The sequence below is a fragment of the Cyprinodon tularosa genome, unplaced genomic scaffold (assembly GCF_016077235.1).
Source record: "Cyprinodon tularosa strain WSP-4 unplaced genomic scaffold, ASM1607723v1 ctg478, whole genome shotgun sequence".
Lineage (NCBI taxonomy): Eukaryota > Metazoa > Chordata > Actinopteri > Cyprinodontiformes > Cyprinodontidae > Cyprinodon > Cyprinodon tularosa.
In genome coordinates, this window is record NW_024039205.1 from 446,903 (window position 1) to 474,645 (window position 27,743).

General features: G+C 35.8%; 1 protein-coding gene across 2 annotated transcripts in view; it reads left to right on the plus strand.

Moving 5' to 3' along the window:
• Nucleotides 1–27,743, plus strand: part of homer3b (homer scaffold protein 3b) — a 62,987-nt gene that overhangs the window by 26,773 nt on the left and 8,471 nt on the right. For both annotated transcript variants that reach the window (XM_038301926.1, XM_038301927.1), the window contains 4 exons: nt 7,619–7,627; nt 10,637–10,773; nt 15,112–15,268; nt 27,392–27,502. In XM_038301926.1, the coding sequence (XP_038157854.1) occupies nt 7,619–7,627; nt 10,637–10,773; nt 15,112–15,268; nt 27,392–27,502 (414 nt within the window). The remainder of the gene's footprint in view (nt 1–7,618; nt 7,628–10,636; nt 10,774–15,111; nt 15,269–27,391; nt 27,503–27,743) is intronic.

A 27,743-nucleotide genomic window follows, 5' to 3' on the forward strand; every position in this document is an offset into this window, starting at 1 on the left:
GAGAACAACTGCATTACTGCTAACAAGTTTCATCTAAGTGCTTTACAGGAGGTTTAATGTTATTGTAGCTACTTGCATGATGTGAACTTCTAGCAGTGTGAAAGTTTTTTTTTCCTCCATGTTGATGCAGTTAAATGGGACATTTTATAATAACTGATTCTTTGATGTTTTGCAACCAATAAATTTTTATTTTTTTTTACTAGTTATCAGTTGCACACTGGTTGTTGACTTTATTATTTATGCATCATGCTTTCAGATTTTTCTTTCTGTGTGGTCGTTCCATTTATCCATCTATGCATTCATTCAAACATTCATCCTTTCAGATTATCCCGTGTGTCCATTCATCTTTCTATCCTCTTTGTGTTTTGTATCTGAGGCTGAGTAACACTTATTCAAGTCAGGAAATTATGGATCCATAAAATCACTTTGAGGGAATGTTTTTGTTCAGAAGATGGACATTACTATTGTCTGATCTCAGGTCTTGGATAAGGTTAAAGATGAACAGTATTTTCCAAGTGTTTCTGCCAAATGATCTTAGAAAGACGTTATGGTCTGCCCGTTTAACCCCTGTTTTAATCTGACAGCAGAGCAGTACTATCCAGCCCATTGGTTTCTATTTGAAACACACATAAACCCACCAGGGATTAGAACAATCCCCATCTGGTTGCTCCATTATTCCCTCTTCGGTTAACTCCATTAAAATAATTCATGCATTACAAATGGAGGTTTTGAGTTGGAAAATGTCAGTTCTCAAGGTGCGCAGATGGGCAGTAATGATGAAAACTGAAAGAAAGAAGAATGAGGTAACAGGCGGAGGGAGGTTAAAAAAGGTAGCTGAATCATCTATAATTGAAAGGGATCTGGCGTCTGCTGTTGGAGCTATTGGCAACTTTCATCCTGCCGGAACTGCTGGTTTCTTGGTAAGGTCCAAGAAAGCCTTTTCCTCAAAATCATTCCACCTTCACAACGGATAATAACCGACACAATTGTGTTTCTTGTTGCAGAATAGCACACAAACACTTTCAAAAAGTTAGAAGGACTAGAATTCATTCTGCAAAATTGGAGAAATACATTTAACAAAATAGACAGGAAATCCCAGAGTGGTTTTTGTTTACGAGCTACTTCTGCCAAGTATGAAACTCTGTTTCCTTGGAGTTTTAACATGGATTCAAAACAGAGCAGTGATTGTTTTTGCACTGAGGTTTGTGCCACAGTGTAAGTCTTAACAAAGAACCACTCAGCAGGTCTGTGAGAGTGCAGAGTCAAGCTGCCAGCAGCGGCCTCAGCTCTGAAACACTCAGATAAGAGCTGATGGTTTGTCTCAGTCATTTATTTATCCCAGCTGAGAGAAACCTCTTCTGGACGCAACAACCCTCACAGCATCAAAACCGATAAGGTCAGCTTCCCAAGACAGCTAGAGCAGAATTGGAGCAATGTTTTATCACTGTGTGCGACATTTAATGGACACCTTGTAGTAATAATAGTTTAAAACAAATCTGGCAGTTTTTTTTCTGGTTGTTGCTGCAGAACTCAGCTGCACAGAAGTAGTTTAGAGATTACCAGGTTTGGGGTTGACTTATCTTTTGATAAATTCTTGCTGAATTTTCATCTATGATACTATATTACCTCGATGGATAGAATATGATGTCTTTATTTCAATTGTGGTTTGATATTAAGAAAGACAGATAAACTTTCAACTAGGGCTGAAACAATCGCGATTAATTGATTATTTAAATAATCGTCAACTAATTTAGTAATCAATTAATGGTTAAATGGAATACAGAGACTGTAAAACATGCCATTAGCTGACAGAGTGACCCACTTAAAGCAGTAATAATACCAAGATTGTAAAAAAAAAATGAAAACATTTTTCATTTAAGATAAAAAAAATAAAATTTTTGTCTGTCAGTATGCCCTATCCAGAATGTTTTTTATTGTTTTAGTTTCACCTGGTATTATTTCCTATAAAATCTTCTTTAAGGAACCGTTGGTTATCCGATTATTAATCGATTAATCTATAAAATAATCTACAGATTATTTGATTTGCAAACGGTCATTAGTTGCAGCCTTGCTTTCAGCATTATTGGCCCAGATAATGGATTTGTGGCAAATGCTCTAAGTGAGTTTTCTGGAGACGGACCAGTAATAATAACCCCTGCCCCTGATGAGATAATTTAGCATGTTGAATGAGAGATGCAATGGGTTGTTGTTGCTACTAATATCACCTATGGCACATTTTAGCACAGGCAGGTTTCTATTTAAAATGTTATGAATGAAGCTATTTATGCTAGCTAGAAATGCACTCATGAGGCTTTTCCTGCCTAAAACCAGTTTCCACCTAAGACTTTCTTCTTAGTTGTATAAAAATGCTGCAGATTCTTTTTAGGTTGTTGGGTTATGAGTTAAACTGAATATTAAAGAATAACATGATTGTAATTTTTTATGCTTAAAATCATATGGTCCTAGCCCTTAAACCTTTCAACAAAACAAAATTTCATTTTTTATATATTCAAGGAGCTGATCAGGTGAAATTGTCTCATTCTGATCATTGTGGGTTCCTCTGTAAAACAGCTTCTAGTTTTCATCTTGGTTCTTATATTTTCTATCATTCTTTCTACCTGTTAATCTGCTGTGGTTTGCTACAAAAATACAAAGACTCATTGATTGCATGTGTAGTAGATTCACCTTGATGTTCGAACTTCTGAGTTTCAGAGGCAAAAATCCTTGAAAGTTTCATCTTAGACTCCTTCCTTAAGTCACCTGTAAGAAAGTAAAGTTCATGACAGCTCTAATGAAAAAAGGATGAATAAAACATGCAGTTTTCAAAAACACAAAAATAACAGCTTTGTAACTTTAGACTTTGGTAGAGATTAATGATAAACTGATTCCCAGTTTTCATTTGCATGATCACATTGTGTAATATTTCTAAATAGCTATTTGTATGCAATTATTGAAATACAGTTTATTACAAAATCCTGTTCAGTCACACTCTGCATGCCATTTGACCAGTCAGTTCAACCATTATTGCTCTTGCTGTTTGCAAAGACTATAGAAAGATTTAAAACCCATAAAGAGCAGAGGAAGCTGCATGATTAGGGTTTGGTCACATGCCTTTCTTAATGACATATATCCTACGTGGAAAATATTTACGTATGTTATAACCTTATGATGAGGCGGATATGTAGTGATTACTTGAAGTAATTCTGGCTAGGTTGTGATTTTTGTTAAAAGGATTTGTTTTATTGTAAACTATAGAACTGCTTTTACATTGAAAAAAGAAATTTTGAAAGAAAGCATCCAAGCAATGCAAAAATACATCTACTCTAAATTTAGATGCAACAGATGGAACAGACCCAAATCCAAAGAAAACGGACCATTTAACCCATTTCTGTTTTTGCATTTCTGTCTAAATAAAACAACAGTGTAAAACATTTCAATTTACTCCCCATTATCACACCATGATAAACATGCGGATGGGCCTGCATTCAGTGAACTGCAGGACTTCTACAACATCGTTCAGGCTAAAGTGGAAATGCTTGGCTCTAATCTACTGCACTGTGTTAGAAAACTCTCTTACACAGCATGATGGTACAAGCCTCTCATATCAGCTGTCAAGCGTTTAGGTATAAATAATGACTAAGGATTTTTTGCAGCATGGGACCTGGAAACCTTACTGTTAATATGACTGCCTAAATGATTATGCAGAAGAGTTAAGTCTTCCCTTATTTCCTAAAATGTCTCTTCATTTGACCCCAGTTTTTTCCCTGTTTTTGTAAATTAGCTTTGATCTGTATGATTTAAGGTTCTTTTTATTTAAATCTTTTGTTCAAATCTGAAGTATTGCAGCAAAGCTACAAATGACTGAATAATAAGTTGTTGTTTGGCGAAAGCACAGCCAAGGTTCAGACCTGATTTTAATTTTAATATCTATATTTCAGAGATCTCTGCAGTAAAAAAAGCTAACAAACAAAAGCAAGTATAACCTTAATGAAATGAAGTAGTTTAAAACAAACAATTTCCATAACTATCTTTCCTTTGTCTTAATCAAGACTTTGTCAGCATCACAGCAATCATATTTATGAGTTTGATGGGATTGATTTTAACTGTTCCTGTTGTGATCCTAACCATAAAAAAAAATCAGAAATTCTTATCAAAATGCTGCTTCAGAGGAATCCAAGCTGTGAAAACCAATCTTACAGGAGCAGCCTCCTGCTGTGTGCAGCATGCAGAGAAGGAGTGGTTATAGACGGCTGCGTTTGTCTTAATTAGTTGGCTAACAGAAAGGTGTCTATTGCTTTTACAGGGTGGAGAAAAACACTGATCAGAACGGGAATAAAAACAAGTAAACTGAAACCTGATCTTAGAGTGAATGATGCCGTGATACAGAATTTCTGTGGTACATAGGTAAAATAAAATGCCTGTTGTTAGAACACAATTATCAAACTGCATAAGCAATTGCAAAATGTGTGAAAGTAGTTCTAGATGTCTTAACTCCTCCCTAACATATGAGTAGTCATTTTTTCCATTTTTTCTCCAGTTTGAGCTTTTATGTGTCTGTTGTCTGACACATGTACAGTTATGTGAGGATAATCTGAACTACCTACTGAATATTCATTCTTTGTATGACGAAATGTTCACACATCGATGATTGTTAAAATATAAAGAATACAGCATAGAGTGAACAAATATTAATCAAAATAGCTGAAGGTAAGGAAGCAAACCCTCTGCTCAGAAGCAGTCATGGTCAGTGTGGGGGGCTACAGCTATGCAGAGCCGTATCTTTGAAGCCTCAAGCTTCGCAGAGTGCATGTTCTGCCTCTGATAGGCAAGCAGCAGCAGGGGATCTGCCGGCAGTAAAGCTCCAGCTTTCAGCCTTATTTACACAGCTCAAACATGAGATGCAGGACTCAGTCAGATGAGAATGAAAAATGACAAATTGTACCTCCAGAATACAGGCAGAAGGACAGTAATTAGATCTTCAGAGACCAGTTTAGCAGTTTTAAAAAATTCTGGTTTTAATTTGTCTGGTAACAAAGTTAACCCACTAAAAAAAAGAGAGAGAAAAAAAAGCAGCTTCCTTTTTTCTATTAGTCAAAATTAAATCAAACTGAAAAACAGAACTTTTGAGGAATTTTGGCAACAACTATTGTTTGCATATGTAACTTTAAATTTCAGCAAAAAGATTGACAGGCTCCACTATAGAACCTAAAGTAGTCAAACTGATTAGTTTTATTGTAAGTGTAGAATTAAGCTTCTTTTTCAGGGAAAGAAGCAGCTAAAAACCGCTGCGTAAATGTAAATACCCATCTCCAAATTATAAAAGGCTTCGCCTGGTATGCCTTTTGTTCCCTCCTTACTGTACATGGGTAAACCTTTGCAGAGGCAGAAGAAGAAGCAAAAGCCAACATATCAATATTTCAAGTTACTAACTCTAAAGGCTTAAAAAAAACCTAAAGGAGCTGAATCTGCATGTGACTGCAGTGTGTTGTTTGGTGGGCAGGACAGGTGAGTGAAGGGAGACCCTAGCCGATGCATGAATAAGTAAAACGGGTCTCATTGAAACACAGGATGTAGAAACGGAAACTTTGGAAAGCTGAGGGGACGGATGCTGGGATAAATAAGTAAAGAACGTGGATGTACTTAAGCACTGCAGAGACATTGTGATAAAAGCTATCAGGATGGTTGTTTAAATTTTAAACCAGCAGGTTACCATCAGTGTTACAGTGTGGATTACATTAGGCCTGCACAGTAGTAAGAAAAGAAGCGGTTGTGATGCTATTTTTGAATACTGCAATAATATGACAATAGTAATCAGGCTTCACTTTCTTTTCAATCAACATTCATTCCCATTGCTGAGAGGCACGGTGGGGGTGGGTTACATAAAACATATTTTAAGGGCATCTTAATTGATAGTTACAAAAACTATCCAAATTTGCCTTCTAATATTTTTTAATCATGAATATTCTTTACATAACCTCCTTTGGAAAGCTGCCGTTTTTCATTTAGTCACACACATCCCTGACTACTGCCTAACAAGAACCTGTCTGACTACAGGAATTAGGCTAAACAATTTCAAAAAGCAACACATTATGCCCTGATCTAAAGGATATCCAGCAACATAGGACAAAGTCATTGATATTGACTGATCTATGAAAGGTTTTTGAGCCATTTCGTATAGTGTGGTTTTCTGGGAATCATGCCGACCACAGTGATGTTTATTATCCACAAATGCAGAAAACTGATAAAGTGGTGACATATATTCACAGAAGTGAACAAGTTAAATTTGCACTTGGAGTTAAATTTGTATTTCCGGTTAACACATAAAATGTTTTTGTGGAGTTTAAAACAATTTTGTAATATTTACAAGACAAAATAAATATAATCCCATAGAAACGTTTAGTACCTGTCCTGACTCACGTCTTTAAGCGTAGAACAGCTGTAGTGCTACCAAAATTGCTCCAAGAGTACGTGGACAACTCAATATATTATTATATTATTAGACTATTATCTAATATAGTGCAGAGCTAATGCTACAGCACCAGCATAAGATATTGTAGGCGATGTACCTATGAATGCTGGTCTCCAGAAGCAGAATGTCCAGGCATTAAGCACACTTGGAATATGGAGCAGGACAATGATCCAGCTGCCTATATAGGGTAATTAAATAAAAAATTTGAGATTCTGAAAAAAACCATGGATACGGTTTTCTGCATAAAGAGCAATTGAAAGGAATCCTCAGTTGCTGTCAAAGCAATCGATAAAGCAACATACTATTAGGCCTTAAGCACACATCGTGTATAGGGATGGTTACCGTTCACATTTAAACGAATACGGTACTGATTCCTGATACCTGGGAATCCGTCTGTACTCAGCAGGGCTGATTTTCAGCACATGCAAACATAATCTAAAACGCTAGACTTATTTACCTGAAGCAGACAAAGATGATGCTGCTGCCTCATGTTGTTGGCTATAGACAATGAGCTGCTAATGGCTGCTTACTGTGCTATATGCAGGTGTTGTGGCTGTGGATCCGAGGCTGTTGAAAACTGTGCACTCTTTAGCCTTGTGAAAAAATGTGCGCTTAAGTCCTCAAATTTAGCCGTGCTTTTTTTGCTGTAGGAGCGGCTTTTCATCACATTCTTTTACGTGCAAAGCTGTGTTCATGGAAAATCGACCCCTCTTCCATTTGCTCTGCCTCGTCGTGATGCGTTTGGGTGCTGAAACATGGTACTATTTGATTTTACATGAATAGGTGTTTGGTAGTATCGATGGAATATGGTCGGTACCAAAAAAAGAACAGAATTCAGAACTATCATGTCAAGTTATATTAATGGTTCAGATAAAATACTCCAAAAAAGGGCTACAATATTTATTTATGACTGACTTTAGGCTTTTTATGCTGCAAGTTTACCTCTCAGTCAAACAGAGAAAGTTAACCATAGCTCTAGATTTACATGAAGAACAGAATATTTCCAGTGCAAGACAAACAGATGGCTCCCTGTGTTTTTAAAATGCTTGTTATGTTTGTTTGTTTTTTTTTTCTTTTTTATCTAATTCATTTTTCTGTCTTATGTGTTTTCCCTCCTGCTGCGGCTTGGGACATGTTCATCCATCTCAGCTCTCGCAGGTGCGTGACGGCCCACACTCCACACAACAATCGAAGCAATGAAAAGATAAGCCGCCAAGAGTTTCACTGGAATGGCAGTGTTAATGTTGCATGGCCTATCAGGCTCAATATTTCATCTTTACTCTGTTCAAAGTGATTTCAGAGCAAAGTTAGCTATGGCAAACAAGTAAGAGATGGAAGCAATAACAGCAGTACAGGATGTGAGTGTATTAGTGATTTATTATTTAAATATGTACAGCCTTTAAATCATACAAAGGCAAAAAGATGCCTTTCTCTATGAATTATTGGTTTTGCAAGTCTCTGCTGTAAACCATTTACTTTGTATCTCAGTCTCTCAGGGAGTGTGTGTATATAAAACAAGTACTTTAAATCTGTAGTGACTTAACTTAATCTCTGGTATGAATAATTCATTGATAACACCCCGCTGATCTGTCTGCTTCAGCGCTGGACCAAAGTCGTTTTTTCCTCCCCTACGAACCAAGAGATTATCCACAGGACTTAGCTATGTGTTTTACTTCCACAACCATCCACAGAGAGAAAAAAAAACATAAACAGAAAGCTGCTGAGCTAAAAGAAAATCAACTTTAGTCCTCTGGAGAGTACAGCCATGCTCTTTCATATGAATAATAAAAGCTCTCTCTGCAGTGCAGGGTTGTAACATTAAGAGTTCAAGTTTAGGTTTTATGCAAGAAAGAAAAAAAGAGATAATTCATCTGCTCGGTTTCACAACACAGTGGCCAAATATGATGCCCGGATACAGCTTTTTTCTTTCTAGCTTGGAATGAATATAGTAAAAACCACTAAAGGGAATTTTGAAAGCATTAGGTCTAAAATGGTGATTGACTTTTTTTATTCCATATTTGGAATTATTAATTGCTGAATATCCATTAGAAGCTGTATCCTGACCATATTCTGGCTGGATATTTGATTTTTCATTTTGTCAAAGTTCCTCAGGTTCATATAGGTGGGTTAGTTTAATGGGAAAGTTTTAATTTGTTTAGTTTTTTTGTGGAACCAATGTCTTAATTAATCTTTTCATTGTGATTTCAATTTTTTTCTTTCCCTTTTAACAATAATGTGCTCATTTGATAAACACGTTTGAGCTTGATAGAAATTTGTGGGGGTCTTCTTGGATAAGCCATTTACCCCCTGGAGAAAACATAGATTGAAATTAATAGGCCCAGTAAAAATAAATGTTTGTATGAGGTGATGCGAGGTTTTTAAAACCCACTAGAACTGTAATATTTCTAAGGCATGGTGGTGGTAGCATCATGCAGGGGGGTCTGTTTCCCCCAGTGGTATTTGTTAATTACACAAAGTGTTTGATATATAAAAGACAGAGCATCTAAGTTCATTGATAACTCAACTCAATAGTTGTATTAACCTCTGGTTTAGTTTAATAAAGATGGGTATACTAATGAGATAATAATTCAATGACATTAAACCATGTAACAGCTGCCTATGTTTAAACGATGAGACAGCGATTAACAGTCAACTAGTGTAAATGAACTCAAACATTTCTGCAAGGAAGACGGCTAAAATAGCCACCCAGAGTCATGCCTGAAGCTTGTTGATGGTTTAAAAGTGTTTTTTTCTACACAGTTTGCACATAAAATTTTAGTCATATATTACTGGGGAGTTTGTACACCTACTATGTATTTGTAAGCAACTCATTCTAAGCTAAGTTTACACTGTCATTTATTTAAGCAACTGTTATTAGGCTTTAGAAAAATATGTCTTTTTGATAGCGACACTTAAAAAAATTAGCTACACTGTCGCTTTAATGAATATTAAATTCTAATAAGGTAGTGAATGCTCTGTTAAAATAAATTCATCTTTTAATTTCAATATCAAATTATTGTTTCTGTTAAAAATTGTTTATTTTGAGTTTGGCCCGTACAATTTTTTATTTTGTTCCAATGTTGAGGTCCTGACTGCTGCTGAAATGCTTTAAACGTAAAATCTCATCAGACCCTCAAGCTGAGGTGTGACAAGCTTAAATACATACTTTTATTCACACAAACACCAGATGAAGCCACGGAACATGAATCAGCACATTAATTATTTCTTGTTGAGTCCAATCAAACCTGCAAGGCTGTATAAAGAAAAAACAGCTGGGTTGCACACATGGCTACTTGTTCTGCTTAGGGCTTGTTTACAGGAGCCCAGATGGGACATGTGCTGCACCAGCAGACTGAGCTCACTCCTATGTTGCTCTCCTGCCTTTCTGGATACAATATTAAAGACTAAGTTTAGACTTAGACACGGTTTAAGACAAATAAATGATGAAGCAATCTTTTTATATTATTAATTTGGCTTTAACAATCTAAATTAGTACTTTTTCTTTATAGTTATTTTTAGAATATTCTTGTTAATGTTCCCCAGAATGTGTGGAAAGTAAAAAATAAAATAAAAAATTTACTGTTCATACTTATGTTTTTTAATCAAGCTGTTAATCTGCTCAGGGCCATGCATAATGATTGACATAATTTGAACATTTTTAAATTCCAATCTCAAAATTAAAATAAAAAATGCTTTGACAATATAATGTGCACAACTGTTGAGTATGTTTTTTTGTACCTTGTTTTTACCTTCTTTCTGCATTTATTACAAGTATGTTTTAAATGGGTTTAAGATTTTCTCTCAATCATTTGTGGTAATTATTGCAACCAACAATGATTTCAATCATGGCTTAAATGTATTGATATAATCTAAATTAAATAAAAATATAAAAAAATCTAGTCAAATAAAAATAATTGGTATTTTCATAGAAAATACAACAAAGTATGTTTTTGTGATGGAAAATTATTGAAAAATATCAAGGATTATGACCACTTTTACTGGCACTTTACCCTACAGGGACGTTTATATGTTTATGTGGAAGTTTTACCTATTGTGACTCATCATAGGACATCATAAGATAGAGTTCTGCTTCTTATTTCATGCTAGCAACAGAGCTGGTGTCATAAGAATAACTTTTTGTTTTATCAACTTCATGTTGCGCCGCAGGAGCTGTCAGAGGAGCGTCACTCTCCACCGCTGCTGACAGTTAACGGGCCCGGCGAGGAAAAGCTGTTTCGCAGCAGGAGCGCAGAAGTGGAGCTGACTGTCGAGAAGGAACGGGTTAAAAAGATGCTGTCTGAAGGGTAATAAAAGCCTTTATTTAAAGGTCTGGCTTTTTATAAACCAGAGCTAATAAATATCTGTAAATTTATATTTGTAATACTATGCTGGGGATGCTGCTGATTCTGTTTTTCTTTTTTTCCTCGCATAAAAAAATTTCCATTCATAAAACTTATTTCAACATCCTACTTAGATTCTTTGAACAAATACAAAATGGCTTTTTTTAAACATCGATTTTATTTGTTGGGGGTAAAATGCTTTCCAAAGTAACCTGAGGTTTTATAAAAAAAAATCATAACTTTCTTGGTAGCTCATCTGGTGTGATTACTGCCAGACAGGAAGAATCAATAAATCAAACACCTATCTGACAACATGACTGGTTCTCAAGGTCAACCTAGTTCTGTTGGATGTTTCCTCCTTTTAAAAGACAGTTTTTGCATTCTTGGTGTGAGGGGGTTTCTGTAATGTGACAGCAGACTTTTCATCACAGTTTTTTAGATGTGTAATATGAAGTATCTTGTTTAAAGAACTGGATGGGAAAAGCAACATTTTAATCAATTAACTAAATTTCCAAACATGTTTTTTAAGCAAACTTAAGGTAGTTAATGACTTTTTCAAAAACATGGATCACATCACTAATACCAGCTGAGCCTATACCTGATCTGTAGTCCAAGCTAGTTTGCTTCCTCTAGTTCCTGTCTATTCCTTTTAACCAATCCGACTGTATGACTTGATTGGATTTTCTCTATAAAAAGCCTTGAGATTACAACTGATACTATATAAACTAACATTTTTGATGATAAATATTTGTCTGTTACAAAGATATCTCAAAGGCTTTGCAAATCCATCAGACCAAAGTGAGAGCTGTTATCCAAAAGGGGGAAAGCAGGGAACAGTGGTGAACCTTCTCAGAAGCGGCTGGCTAATCTCAAAGAGAGCATCAAAGACTCATCCAGGAGGTCACAAACAAACCCAGAACAAGTACTAAATGTTTTGCAGACAAAAAGAAGAAGAGAGTAAGAAAACATGATTGATTGTTAACAATCTAAAATAAATCAGCTGTTTCTTATATTCATGGCAGCTATCAGCTAAGGAAAATCAAAGATTGGGGGGAGATTGAAGAAAAAACCTGGAATAATCCTTTACAGAGTTACATGAGCTGGGCGATTACCTGGGTTTTAAGCTGATTTAGTCCGACTACACTAGTCTAGCCTGCTTTCACATAGGAAGAGGCTGCTGCTGCGCATTTAATGTGAAGCCTTTGACGCTGTGTGACTGACCGCTTCATCTCAACTCGGATCCAGAGTTCAGCAGACTGAATGGTGCTTCTTGCATGGCTGTTAACCTGTGCACTTTAAAAATAACACTATCTTAGTACCAGTGATGTGAACGTTTTTTTTTTCACACCACAAGTTTCTGTTCAGCCAGTGTCATTTTGTCCTAAAAACACTCTGGGAGGAACGACTTAAGAGTAAAGCTGCATAGGCAGCATTAGAAGCTCTACAGAATTTATTGGGTTATTTTATCTCTTTGCTGAAATCTGCATATAAAGAAAGATTTAACAACAAAGGCTGATTAATGACAAAAAAGTGTCATTAACGCATTTATTACTCCAATGGCAATAGAAACTGCAAAACAATAATTGCCCTTTTGATTTAAATAAAAAATTAAGAACAGTTGGGTTTAGAATCTCTATTTTAGTGCCGTTATATAGGAAAACTGGGACGTTTTTACTCAGAGCTTTGTACATAGAGAAATGAGTACCAGCTGGGGTCTAGTTGGGTTAAGATATTCCTGTGGCTGCAGCCCATGAACTAAAAACAATAGATCTGCCATACAGACCCCCAGGAACCAATTATTATAGTATGCTGGTTTAGGTTGTCAGTCATCCAGTTTATGGACGGATGGGAACTGAGGACAGTCTTCTGATGAAGAACGAAACGTCTTCAACTAGAAGAACTGAAATACAGTTGTTTTCTTAATTTACCTTTAGTTGTTTTTTTTCACCAGAAATTCTCACCTGATTTTACCTCTTACCAGACAGGGACGCTTTGTAGATTAGCCGTCATTTTACTGAAAAAAAATAAAAAAATCTTTTTTGGGTTTTCAGCTATCTGTTTACTTATGATTTATTATTATTTATTTATTTATTTTTTGTCCAGAACCCCCTTGCAGAACCTTGTAACTTGTTGAGGGGCTTTAGGTAAAATAGGGTAATGCTGCTCACCTTAGCAGACAGTAAGCTTCATTGTGGTGTTCATTATTAAATACTAAACCCTCCATGTGAAAACAGGCCACAGAACAGCCCATCTCTGTAGCCTTGCAGCCCATTATCCCTCAGACTTTACTTTATGATTTTCATAAGCCTAAGCAGACTCTTCCCTGGTGTTGCTATGGTTTTATGAGGGCCAAGCTGATTTGTCGTCAAGACAAAGATATCCTTCTGGACTGCATCTTCTCAGCTGAGAGCTCAGTGCTTTATTAATTATCCCCGCTGAATCCTGACCTTTATCGGCACACCAGATCTTTCCCATTTAATAATAAAGCAGAACACATTTGTTGCCTGGTGTTGGTTTTTATATGCGACCCAGATGTGTAATTTTCCACTCCTGAAGACACATGCTGACCTGCTTTGGTTCATATTAAAAATCTGAATCCTTAAAAAAAATGACAAAGGCTATCACTGCTGTACTTTAATACTGATTTAATTACTTACTGGGTTGTTTAAATGCCAACTGGTTGTATTAGATTAGATCATCAACACAGCTAAAAACGTATGTAGTATAGTACGATATGCTGGCCACATTTTTTGGCACCCCTAATAAAGTTTTTGAAATAAAATAAAACATGCAGTATATTAAGGAAGATAAAGCTGAAGTCAAAGGATTTTTGCAAGTTTTTGAATAGACCAGCCCTCTCACATGTTCAGATTTGTGATGGTAGGATAGAAAACAATATTTTCTTGCAAAATAGTTTGTGTACAATCATAGCATGGTTATTTTTAAAATTAGCTGTCCTCAAATTGCCCGTCTTTCCTCATTATGATTTCATAGATATTTTATTTAGAAATATTTGTTTAAGTGGATCCTAGGTGGAAGTTCAAATGAAGAAACTCTTTGTCTCCTACATCCACCTACGACACAGCCAATCAGCTTTGAACCACACCTCCACGAAAGCCAATCGGCATCCAAAGTTCATCTTAAAAGTCCTCCGATATGCACCTGTCTGCTCACGTGCGCAGGTGGCGGATGCGCTGTGACTTTATTCAGATGACCCCTTTTCAACCCGCCTCCAGCCCCTCCTCCACATTCGTATGTAAAGCTTCATCAGAGTGTCTTTTCTCCCAGACTCTTTCTGCGTTCTCTGTCTCATCTCAACCGGTCCAGCATAAGACCGCCATGTTGAGCCTGGTTGTGCCAGAGGTTTCTTCCAAACGGGGAGTTTTCCTCTCCACTGTTGCTGCATGCTTGCTCATCATGGAGAGGTTCTCTCAACCTGTGTTATCCAAACTGGCCTTCCATCTTCCAGGTCCCTGAGTGAAGCTTTAGTATCAGCTCATGCAGTTCACTGGATCTCCCCATAAAGCTCAGCATACTGTCTCGCTAACCAGCAGTCTACAGCCTGACCAACTTAATCTATCTCCACTCCACCACCAGTTTCAGGCCTGGGGGATACAGCCCTATTCTTTTCTCCTGTTCCTATCAAAATTAAGCGCTATGTTTCCTGCTGAGGTCTGAGCGCCAAAGAAAAAGTAATTGTATCAATAAATTTCTCCTTATTGTCTTTTCTCTTTGTGTAAGCTTTTCAGATTGAACTATTATATCACCAATAATTTTGTTAATAGCTCTATATGTAGGATTGTTACCCCATTTAATAAATGCACTCTAGGTACAGATATTCATTTTAAGGCTGTTTCAACATAACCGCGAAAACAGCCTTTGTCTCAACAATGATCCACCTTGAAACTGACCTGAATAACTAAACTTAATAATCAAGCACCTAAACAAATTTCAGGTGACTGCTAAGGAAGACAGATTTGGGTCAATTTACTCCCTCATCAAATGACACTTTCTGCAAATATGATGTCATTTCATCCCAGATTTCCCTCAATTCATTCCAGGAAACTAAAAATTGTATTTCCACACTCAAATAAAGGATATCAGTTTATGCATTGCTTTAAAGTTACAGATATTATTTATATATGGTATATTAAAAATGCAAAAGAATCTAGAATTTTATTTCATTTTATAACCTTTACTTAAGAGTGTATATTGCCAACATCAGTAATAAAATTTGAAATATTACAATCGGTTATCAAAGTAGATTGTCTCTAAGTAGCCCTCTGTTGGTCATCTTATCAGGTCCATGTGTGAGATCAACTTGGAGGCTGAACTCTTCACTCTGCAGGACAGCAATGCCAAGCTGGTGTCAGCGCTTCAGGAAGCCAACAGCAGCGTAGAGCAGTGGAAGAAGCAGCTGGCAGAATACCAGGAGGAAACCGATCGTCTCCGAGACCAGGTGACCACCGTTGTTGCTCTCGCCTCAGTGTTTCAAACAGACCTAGTCTCAATTTCATAGCAATAACAAATTCATGGCAGTATATATGATTTTTTTTAGCTGAAATACAACAATGTTAGTTAAGTGGCAGCAAACAGAAATATTGGCCATAAAGCTTAAAGGTGAGAAAATATCTTGTTAAAGTCAATATTAACTTGGTTTAATAACAGAAGAGTTTATCGGTATATCTAACAAAGATGCCAAGGGGAAAGGAGGTGGTGTTTACAAAAGGCTATGGTAATTACATTCTCAAGAAGCCTCTGTGCTGCTGCTATGACTATGGCTTTTCTAATTAAATGTGATTGTTTCACATTTAAAAACAGGAAAACATGTAACATTTGTCTGCAGGGGAAAAATTGATTTGACCTTTGATTTTTAACAAAGAAAATGGCCAGAAAAAGATAAATTTGCATCTTAAAATATTGAGAATGTTTTGTAGGTAAAATATCTAAATGGATTATCAGCTTTAAAATATTGAGCTTCTAAAGCTGATCCACTTCCTATTTTAGTTTTTCAGCCCGTTGCAAGGATCTTGGGGATTTTCTTTTTTTTTTCTTTATATAATTTCATATTTATCCTGTTGAGTTGAAACATGGTCACTGCTTTAGGACTCTTTACTCCAATGCATTTGAGAGTATTTGGGTTTCTTTAGAGCATGCAGTTAGTTTTTATGATCTTTAAAACAAATGACACTGAAATGTGGAAAACAAAATTTTAATTAAACATCAAGACAGCCATAATTGTCTTGCACATCACTTTAAAGGAGGCTTTCACTACTATCCTGACGCTATGCTACAGCTAAGGGTAATAAAACATATATACGTTTTCTAAGAAGCTTTTCAGTTGTATGAGAGGATGCAGTTCATCTCCAAATAATCCAAAATCATTTTTAATTTGACCTAAACAACTGGGCCTTTATTGTGAGTTTATTTGGAAGGAATAATTTCCTTCAAATTCCATAATCAAGGTTTTTAATTTAACAATTTTTGTCATATTGCAACTAATAAAAGCCAAATTAGTCTTAAATTTGTTTTTCTTTTTCAAATTTTCTTTCTTGTTACCTGACCATGTAACAACAAAGTACAGTCAGTACTTCTCTCTGACTGTACAATGAAGACATTTTGTGTCTGAGCTTGAAAACATGCAACTGGCCTTGTTCTCCCTGGCCCATTATACCATATATTTGCAGTTTGGAGGTGGGGCTTTTCTACTCTTTATCTGTGAGCAGTTCAACATATATCATTCTGTATGCACAAGGTTAGATCAAGCCTCTTTTTGTCTCATCATTCCCAGGATAACATGATGGTTTTTAAATGTATCCCTTCTTCCTTCTTTGATAACCGAGCCTGGTTGGTGTGTGTGGGCAACATGTCAACATGTTGCTGCAATAATCCACGTAGCACTCTGCAGTCAGATGTGTTGTCACCACAGTAATGTAACACCATTGCACTGCAAACATTTTTTTCATAATAAAAGCTATCTGGAAACTGTCAGGCTCCATCAACTTTGATGGGGTGCTCTCTGCATCCTTGATGCACCCTAGGTGGTCCACTCTCTAGGCAATTCTTAACATTGTGGTTGAGATTTATGTAGTGACTTTAATGCATCTTATAGCATTGTTAGCATATAATTTATCAGATTAATTCCAGTTACTGTAAACACACTTTAATTGTGCTTTTATTTGGTTATTAAGTTTATATTGTTCATACAAAAACTTAAATGATGTCTATACTGTTTTCTTATATAGATTTACCATTCACCATTTACTCACCGATTTGATTAAACATGACTTGACTTCCTGTTTCATGGCAGCACACGTGTGTTTTCACACTAGAGCTGCAACATTTGATGCTTTTTCATGTTAGTTCAATCCCAGAGGATTTTCTTTCCCATTACGTTTCTGTGGAAAAAATGGCACTTTTAAAACATTTCTGCCTGTTTGAGAGACATTGTTTTGTTGTGGCATTTCTCATATGTTAAGTAAAAAAAAATCTGACTTAGAATAAAGCAAGAAGAGGAATGAACAAACAGGTAAAGTGAACTCAGTTCTACTCTGCATTGATAGTCCTTTTTAATTATTAGGACAGTAACTATTATTCAAATTTTTTTTTTTTTAGTTTCACTTATATTATGCATGTGTCAGGGTAAAATATCCCCAAAGAGTGCTTCAAACTGCAGATTCATTTTTCATCCAGCTCCCCTCTCTCTGGCATATTTCTGTTGACAGGCTCCCGTGATAATAGCAGGGCCAGAATGCAGACATTTCATCTTTAATTTACAGAGAGGAAATTATGCCCCTGGTCAGGCTTAACAAATCGTCCTTCAGTCGCACAGTTCAACAGTGTGGAGTGAGATGTTATCACCGCTGACAAAAGTGGCTCTTTATTTTTAGCTTGAGGCATTATTCCATCCATTTTCTTTTCCATCTGCACATGTCCAGGTGAAGGTTACCCCTCAAAGACACACAATTACAGGGCAATACACGCACACACTGAGCTGCTGCAAAGTCAACCAGGTGGCTGGAAGTAGAACAGGCCTCCAGGGTTTGGTGGTAGGGTATCGAGAGGGGCAGGAATAGTTTTTATTTATTTTTTGCTTTTGGGATAAGACACCCCCTTTTGCCCACCTCCTCCTCCCCACTGTGCCCCAGTTAGAAGAAGAAGATAAATCACTGGAGAAGCAGAGGGAGAGCGGGGTTGGTTGGCTTTTCCTCACTCGTCACACTCTCAGCTCCTGCCACACTGGTGTTCATCCACCAGAGAAACGCTCTGGGTTTATTTTCTGGGTTTCTGGCTTTAACTGCAACCTCTGTTCAGGTTTAATGAGAGTTGACACCACAAAACGGTGTGAACTGCATTTTAAGATGCTTTTTAAGATGCTTTAAAGTTTTCTCCTCACCTGGCTGTGCTTGAGGATGTTTATCCTTTTGCAGATTTAATTACCATAATAAAAAAATAATATATATATATATATAGATAGATAGATAGATAGATAGATAGATAGATAGATAGATAGATAGATAGATAGATATATGTATGTATATATATATCTATATATATATTTAAATATAGATATATATATATAGATATATATTGTCACTTTTCAGTTAAACAGCCACCAGGAAGAATGTGTTTCAGAAGTAGAAGAAATTTGTTATTGCCTATACTTGTTTATGTTTTTCTTTGAACTTAAACTTCATTTTCCAATATGATGAGTAAGCTTAGAGTTCCAATTTGATAAAGGTTGTGTAGATTCATGGATTCACATTTTCTTTTACTTTCTTGTGTCTTGTCATAAAATATGGTAGATAGTTGTGTACATTTGCCAGAGCAACCTTGCTCTGTCAAAAGAATATCCCAAGAGAGTTTCCTAATTGCCTTTATTCAATCAGGATTCCCTCCAGTATTAAAGTAGACAAAACATATATCCGTTGATATCCTGTCAGTATATATATGTCATATATGTCTGATATTAATAGTTGGATGAGCATATCTATAGAAATAGGTGTGTTCATGCTGAGTGGGTGTATGCAAGTGTAAGTTAATCACTTGGAGGTGTATCTTTGTATTTCTCACTCACTGTTTTTCATTTTCCATCAACCCAGTGGCCCTTGTGCAACAACAGTTACGTATTCTTGTGGTAAATGTCCTCTAATTTTTCTCCATCCGAGGGCTCCTACTGTACCAGTGCACCACATCAGATTCAACAAATGTTCTTAACTTTGGATAACTTCATTAAAGATCCTCGTAAACATGAGGCATTCCACCTGTGCATATATGAGTGCGCCATGTATAATTATGAGTGCACCATGTATAATTATGAGTGCACCATGTATGATTACCGCTTTGATAATTCTATATAGTGCTACGTCTATCCAGCACTTGTCAGACAGTGTTCATTTACAGAAATGGCCAAACTTGTAAACGTTTACTTGAGAGAAGATTAGAAATATGGAGAATTTAGGTAGCAACATGGTGAATATAACATTTTCTCCTGAATCACTCCTACGCTGCAAAAGTGAGACAGCAATGGAACAAGACAATTTACATTTAAAATAAGAAAAAAACAATTGTATTGTCTTATTTCTAGTACATATTATTTAGTTATCTTACTTAACCCTTTAAAGCCCGATCCAAAAATAAAACAAAACAGAAAATTACTTTTTTTTGGTTTGAAGTCCTTATTTGGCCTTTTAACAAAATATGTAAAAAGAAAAAACAGAAATAAATTTTTGATATTAATAATTTATTACTATGCAATAAGTCAAAATTATTTTTTGTGTAGTCTTCTACTGGCTGTTATCAGGTATATCTGATTGTGTACAATGAGATTTTGAGCAAAGTTTTTACCATTAAATTATGCAAAAGGTGTCAGACGTAAAACATTTCAGAAACCGTATGTATCAAATACGATACATTTGGCATTACAGGGTTAAGAATCAAAAAAACAAATTCCATTGGCAGATTATCTTATTTACCTTAATTACACTTAATTTAAGACATTTTTGCTTATTTCTACATCGTTTTTGCAGTGTACAAAAGATTTAGGAACAAATTTATTCATGCAAATATATCTTGAGAGGCCAAATGTTCCTACCAGTCTTCCTGACATTCTTGATTTCTGTCACTAATCTGAATATCAGTTGGGGAAACAAAAAGATGAAAATGGATTAGATATCATAGACTACTAAATCCTTTTTTCTCTCCATTTTTTTTTTGTTTCTACAAAACTCAAAAATCTGATGACGATTGTAATTCATCTCACTATTTTAGTTTTTTTATTACTTATATGTGCTTACATTTGGGCTTTCATTGCTTGAGAAGTTTTTGGGGAATCTTGTTGCTTCTTTGGCACCAGAGGCATCTATTACCTCTGCTCCATCAACCATTTAGTTTTAAGATTTAACTGTTCTAAGGAACATTAATTGAAAACGACTTCAATGTTTTTCCTGCCTGTAAAAGTTTGTGTGGAGCTCAGGAATGAACTTGTGCCTCTTGGGACAATAGCTGTGGTTCACACACACAGTCACACACACACAGAGCATAATGCAAAGGGACTGAAACTTCTAAGACTGTGGACAATCCTTTCTCTCCACCTGCCAAGGTTTTCTGGAGCGAGGTGTGGATGCGGCGGAGAATGGTGAGGAATCTCTAAACCGCTCCTTTGAAACCGTCTGTGGAAGAGAGGGGGCAAATTTAAAAGAGAGAGCAACTGGAAATGTTGGCACAGAGAAAAAGAAAGACTCCATACCTTGATACACAATGAAGATTTTCACCTAATCAGCTCAGGGAAAACTGAAAAATGACAAACTGGTTATAAAGAGGTTTGGATTGAATCCAGCTACACGAAAGCAGTTTTAGTTTAGTTTTTTGGAGATATGGAGGTGTATAGAAGTAAATAACCTTAAAGATCAAATGTAATAGATGGAGATCATATTAAGCACCTTCTTAATAAAAAGGTTTGTATCCTTAAATGATTCAAAATTGATTTTAAAACTGAAATACTCAGTTCTTGATAGATTATTTAATTAATTATGTAAATATTCCTAAAATCATACACGTGACATGTGTATGATTTTACACATAACACTTGTAAATTCTGATCCAAGAATACATTTCTTTTTTTCAAAAAAAGAAATAGAAATCGGAGGATTCAGCTGTTTTTAATTAAAAAAACAAAAACTCAATAGTTATTACCTTGGCTGCTAAAAATAATCTATTGTATTGATTATTTGTAATAATATTATATTTTACATTTATCTATTTGTATTCTTAATTACATCAAAGGTTCTTTGATATTATTAAAAGTATATATATTTTTTTCAGATCATGTTGTACCCCTAAAATGATAGCCGCGGTGTGAGTTATTATGAGATCACTTAGCTGAAGGTTGCAGTGAGATCCTCTGCATGTTTTTTGTTCTTTATATTCTGCAGATAAACATATTTCTCAAATCAAACAAACATTAGAGAATATCAAGTCTCCATTAGTGCATACACTTCAAAAACGTAAAAAGTTCTTAAATTAAGTTTATTTACCTTTAATGTAAGAAGGTAAAAGCATATTTTTACTCTTAAAATAAGACAGTTAGATAATATGCACTTGAAATAAGACAATGCAATTTTTTTTTCTTATTTTAAATGTAAATTGTCCTGTTCCATTTGTAAAGTATCTCACCTCCTAAATTCAAGCACTTATTTTAAGAAAAAAATTACTTCTATAGATTTTTTTGCAGTGTAATCACCAACAGACTGGTTATGTAGTCATCTTTGCTTTTAACTTAATCACCCTTTTCCCACAATCAATAGTGTTTATTAGCATCTCTTAATGTGGTGCAGAGCATAATGATGACACGCCCCTCCCCTCTTCTTGTTAAAACCCTGCAGGTATAATAAACACAAGTTAATCAATAAAACAAGGAGAAACATTACCCAGCTTATAGCTTTTTGAGCATGACCTTGTTGGGGATAAAATACTTCACTTATTTTAAACTTTATGATGTTTTAATAGAATCATCTAAAAAACTGGATCAAATCGCATTTGTAAAAGGCTGCTGAAAACAAAATGCCCAAAAAGTCTAATAGAAATTTGTGTCTGCCATTTTTCCTTGTGTCACATCACAACAAAGACTGGGTGGCAAACAGCCCTTAACCTTAAAAAGCATTTAAAGTAAGAATAATTCAAAGGTCAGAGTTTAAAAGACTTAACAAACCATCAAAAAGAAACATTTTGTAAAGTATGTTGGGTATAAAAAATAAAATTATTAGTTGTTAAACATGATGAAGGCCTGTGAGGTTACTGATTCTGACCACTTCAAAATAAGACAAATGGCTTATTGGGACCTAAAGGGTTATATTGTTTTTTACCAACAGAATTCAAAATGTATATTTTTGGTCACTCTTGCCTTCATTGGCCATAAATTATATATGCTATGATTATATGATAATTCTTCTTCCTACTTCCTTTCAATTCATGGGGTGAAAAGATTTATTTTTATGTTTAATTGTTACTTTTAGCATATTGAATTAAATGAATTTGGTAAAGAAAACTAAATAACTACACGTAAGGAACAGAAGGAACGACACAACTTAAATAAACAATAGAACAATTTCTAACATCTTTATGCATCTTCCACACAGTTCCTCATATTTTTATTTTATTTAAAGCTTTATCTAAATTAAATTCTTTTTCTGTTAATTGCTGCAAATTCAAACTCTGTAAACACTTGGGATCCAATTAGTTGAACATCTTAAGCTGATTACTGCCACACAGATCTGCGGTAACCAAAGACAAGAGGGATTCAAACCCCCAACCCAGTCAGAGGGCTCTGATTGCAGGTTCTTGAGTGATGTCACATTGTGAGGATGTAGAGCTTGTCCTTGTTTTGTTAAGTTGTCACTCAGATTCTTCAAAATTTTCCATTAATGTGTCAAACTCAGGGAAGTGGGTCAAATTGGGCAAATCAGTTTACATGAAAATCTTTTGCCAGGTCACATCCCTCTGTTAGAGAGGTCTTCTAGGATTTGGTTCTGAGCCCTCAGGCAGAAAGGCTCTTTTTCCTTTGAATAATTTCCATTGGTGTGTGTGTGTGTGTAGTGTTGTTTATCTGTATATTCAAGTAGAGGGTAAAAAGGGATGAAAGCATGCATGAAGAAAAAAAGATGCCCTTGATTTTTTTTTGTTGTTGCAGATTCTCTATGGAGTGTGCCTGGATGCAGCTAAGTGATATTCAGAGAATAAAAGGTGTTCATCACATGTGAAAATCCCATCAGTAACATTTTTGTGTGGGATTAGCTGAGTAATTCTTTAATAATGGTTTTATAATACTAAAAGTTTTCATTTTTTACAATTTATAGTAGTGTGTGTAACTGCAGTATGAATGAATATTATTAGTTAAATTAAGTGTATTTATATAGCACCAATTCAGAAAACGTAATTTCAAGACATTTTCCAGAGACAATTCAACCAGAACAAACTCTATTCTCTATTTAAGGAAAACCAGCTGATTGCATCGCATCACAATCTCTGCAGGAATTATTCTTCCTGGATGATCATGTGATGGCAGTAGGCGTTCGCTTGCATTGTGTCATTTACGCTATAGCAATCCCTGAAACAGAACATGCAGTGACAGTGAAGAGGAAAAACTCCCTTTTAACAGGAAGCAACCTCCAGTAAAATCAGGCTCAGGGTGAGCAGCCATCTGCTGAGGGGTTCAGTATGACACTAGGTCTTTAAATAAATCCCTTTTAGTGAAAATATTATACAGTTCACACTCACCTCAGTTTCATTTCCTCCATTAAATGGTAATCATAGATGTTATGTACTTGTTTACTAAAAAGCATTGTATACTTGATATCCAATATTTTGGATCAAGCGCTTTTTGCGAGGAGTTGAGGAATCCAGCAGTTTAGAGCTGTCTGACAAAGGCTCTTTTCAGTTCCAGAACTAAACTCTGGCTGGTTGGTTATAGCTGAGAAAGGGATTTTTCCAGGTTGTATTCTTTATTATTTATTTAATTCAGCTTTTCATTTTTTAGCTTTTTTTCTTTCTTTTTTTTACTTTTGCTTATAGCACATTGAGATACATGTATGTAAAACGGACTATAAACATGATTCATAGTTATTGTCATTGTTAAAGGAATAGTACACCCAAAACATGATTAGCCTTCATTTTCTACTCACCCCCATGCTGAACAACACTCTAGAGTACTTTTTTGATATCTCAAATGCATCTGGAGATCTGGGAGGCTTCTTGCTGTCTGCTGACATTCAAATAATGGAGGTACCCAGCGCCCGAGGCAGAAAGGTCCATAAAAGTCCACAAAAAACGTTTCAATATTCCTCCATACTGCTCGTCCAATGTATTCCAAGTGTCCTGAGTGGGTAGCATCCAGAATTTACTCGAAACAAAGTCATTTAGAATGTTTTTAGAGCATAAACAGTAGTGTATAGGATTTCCTGAAAGTGCGCACATGCGCGATCACGACGCTACGGAAGCCGGCAGACCAAACCAGCGCATTCAGCTCGGCAAAGAACTCATGCTCTTCCTCAACACTGAAGTCCTCAGACATTTTTCTTTCGTTGTTTCTTTCTTTGCACAGGTAAACGGCACATTTCTTCTTCTACGCTTGCATTATTGGAAGAGCAGACGCTGAATGCGCACTTTCATCTGGTTTGGTCTGCCGGCTTCCGTAGCGTCGTGAACGCGCATGTGCGCGCTTTCAGGAAATCCTATACACTACTGTTTATGCTCTAAAAACATTCTAAATGACTTTGTTTCGAGTAAATTCTGGATGCTACCCACTCAGGACACTTGGAATACATTGGACGAGCAGTATGGAGGAATATTGAAACGTTTTTTGTGGACTTTTATGGACCTTTCTGCCTCGGGCGCTGGGTACCTCCATTATTTGAATGTCAGCAGACAGCAAGAAGCCTCCCAGATCTCCAGATGCATTTGAGATATCAAAAAAGTACTCCAGAGTGTTGTTCAGCATGGGGGTGAGTAGAAAATGAAGGCTAATCATGTTTTGGGTGTACTATTCCTTTAATTTGTTTTCAATGATTGTAATTATTATAATCCTTTTGCTAAGAACATCATCTTTCTTTCAGAGCTACTCTTAATCATGTGCAGTGTTGTTTTCATCAAGGATGACGATGAAGAAATTATTTTGTTGACGTTCCTTTTTTTCATGACGATAACGAGAACTGACAAGCTAAACAAGGATCTTTGTTGATGAAAACTTGAGAGTTATAGGTTTGAGCATCATTGTGTTGTAATCTGCTAAGCAGTATCAGCCGTGCTGCTGTGTCCTGTTTGAGCCCACCTGCCGTGCAGCGGTGCTCATTCTGTATGATAACTGATGTATCTCACTGCATTCTGTTTATTTTTGGATAAAGAGCCAGGTTAAAAGGTACATATATTTTTGAATAATTCTTTCTCTTAGTTCTCATTTCTATCTATTCAAATATGATGTAAATGTTTCCTTGAAAGGTCATTAAAACATTTTCTCTGTTTCCTTTAAATATTTCAACATTTTAGTTCACATATTCATACAGTTTAGGTCTGGATTGCCATTGAATTACAAGGCAATTATGTAGGTTCTCTGTGTATTTTGTTATATCCGAACCCTGTGAATTTAAATCTACTTTGACCCCTGAGCGGTGGTAACTAAGGGGCAAATTGAAGAAATAAAACCATAATTGCCAAAGTAGAAAGAAATATTTTTTTGTTCTTTGCTTTTTTGGAGCAATAAAGATTGATTGATCTGTGTGTAATGCATAATTCATAGTAGACCAGAAAGTGTTTGCTTTTGAATGGAAACCTTTGTTGTCTAAAACCATTCCTTTATTGTACATTTCGTCAGCTTGTCTGTCTGCTATATTAACCAATATGATGTGTTTAACTAGATCTATGCATTATTTCATAAAAAAGTTTATTTGAATTCTATAAATCAAAGTTTTCTGCCCCACAGCAATGATGAACTGCATGGCAGCATTCTATACCCAGCAATTGTAGTATCTAGGCAAGAGCTTTCAGTCTGGTAAAGAATCTAGTTGTCATTACAAATTGTAAAGGTTAACTTTTTTGCAAAGGTTAACTTTTTTTGCAACATAAAACTGTCTAAAACTAGACTAGACCTTTTTAAGTTTTAGTAGACTAAAACCGACTAAAACTATCACATATCTTAATGACTAAAATGTGACTAAGACTAAGACCTGAGTTCCTTGCACTTTGTGGTTTTGGCATGTTTGGCAGAAGGTTTGGACACCCAGTGTAAACCAATCTAACTTAGCATTACAAGTAACTTTACTGGGAGACAGCAAAGTAGCTTTTGAATGGACATTCTATAGCAGTTTAACTGAATGTTATTTTATTCTTTTATGTTAGTGTTTCAAAGCTGTGCAACTAGGTTCTGTCTTAGAAACATCTTTTTTTTATTTACAGTCATGATTTGTGCAAAATATAACTGATGTGTCCTTTGATCTTTTTGCTAATGACAAGGTTGTGTCATGCAAGCTGCATTACAGTTTTTTGATCCCCAGGTTGTTTGACGTTTCTGAGTCAAAAAAAAAACTGGTTGCTTGATATTGATTATTAACTTCTCCTCATTGAAAACACCCATAGTGGTTTGGTTTCTCTATTATTATTAAGTATTACATGTAAAATTTCCTACAGAGGAAAGCAAAAAATAAGTGAAAGTAAGTTAAATAAAATATTTTTGCAGCAGAACACAGGCTGCCTATGGTGAGATATAAGAGGGGAAAAACAGAAGAAAATAAATGCCTAAGAACTTTTGTAATGCCAAATGCCACTGTGCCAAAATGGCTGTCTGTTTCCTATCAACACACATCTCTACTTATTTTAACTTTAATATGAACTTTAGTATAGCAGTTGGTCAGATTTTTTGAAAAAAAATTTTTTACTTTCTGCTGTGTTCTTGTAATCCAGTGACATGAGTGTGGATTATCAGACCTGTAGATTATTATTTTGGGTGTAACTTTCATTTTGGTATTAAACAATAAACTTTGTAGTTCCTAAGATTTATTCAATACATTTTTGACGTGTCATTTTCAAGCAGAATTATTAAAAACAGGCCCAGAGAATAAAAAAAGAGAGCAGCTCACATTCAGTGTTCAGCAGTACAAACAGAACCTAAATTGAGCTTTTTCACAATGCTTTTATGTCCAACAAGGTATAACTGAACCTGAAGCTCCACAGGTCAATTGAACTGAGAGTTGTTTAACATACTTTAAAGACGCTGTTAACATAAAGTTCCTTATTTTTTTTTTATGAATTCTTCTAACCAGTTTCTTTTAACATTTTGTTTTGTTTAAACATCCATCCATCCATCCATCCATCCATCCATCCATCCATCCATCCATCCATCCATCCATCCATCCATCCATCCATCCATCCATCCATCCATCCATCCATCCATTATTTGGCTTAAAAATTGACACCTTATATCCTAATAATCTTTGCATCTATAAATAAAGATTTTCTAAAAATCAATTGCCATCAGTGAGGGTTCTCAGGCAGGTGATATTTCAACGCATGTCTTTGTGGTGTTTTTGTGTTCCAGGTGGCTGAGTTGGAGGCCCAGCTGGGGCGTCCTGCCGCTGGTCAGCCTGGTAAAGAGGAGCTGAGTCGGGCGTTGGAGGAGCTGGAAGCCTTGCTGAGAGCCAAAGAGCAGGCAAGAAACCAATCCCTCCCCCTCCACTGCATGCTGTCCAAATCTATTTGCCATCTTATTAAAGAAAATCTAAGAGTGGAAAGCTAGCCCATTAATACAAAGGCATACATAATACCCCGCCAGCAGTGAGCTAGATGAGCAAACCTTCATCTCCTCCCTGTGGAAACATCTCCTGAAACATTCATAAATCAATCATTTGTGAATGCATAGGGATAGAAAAGAGCAAGTGTCAGTTTGAGTA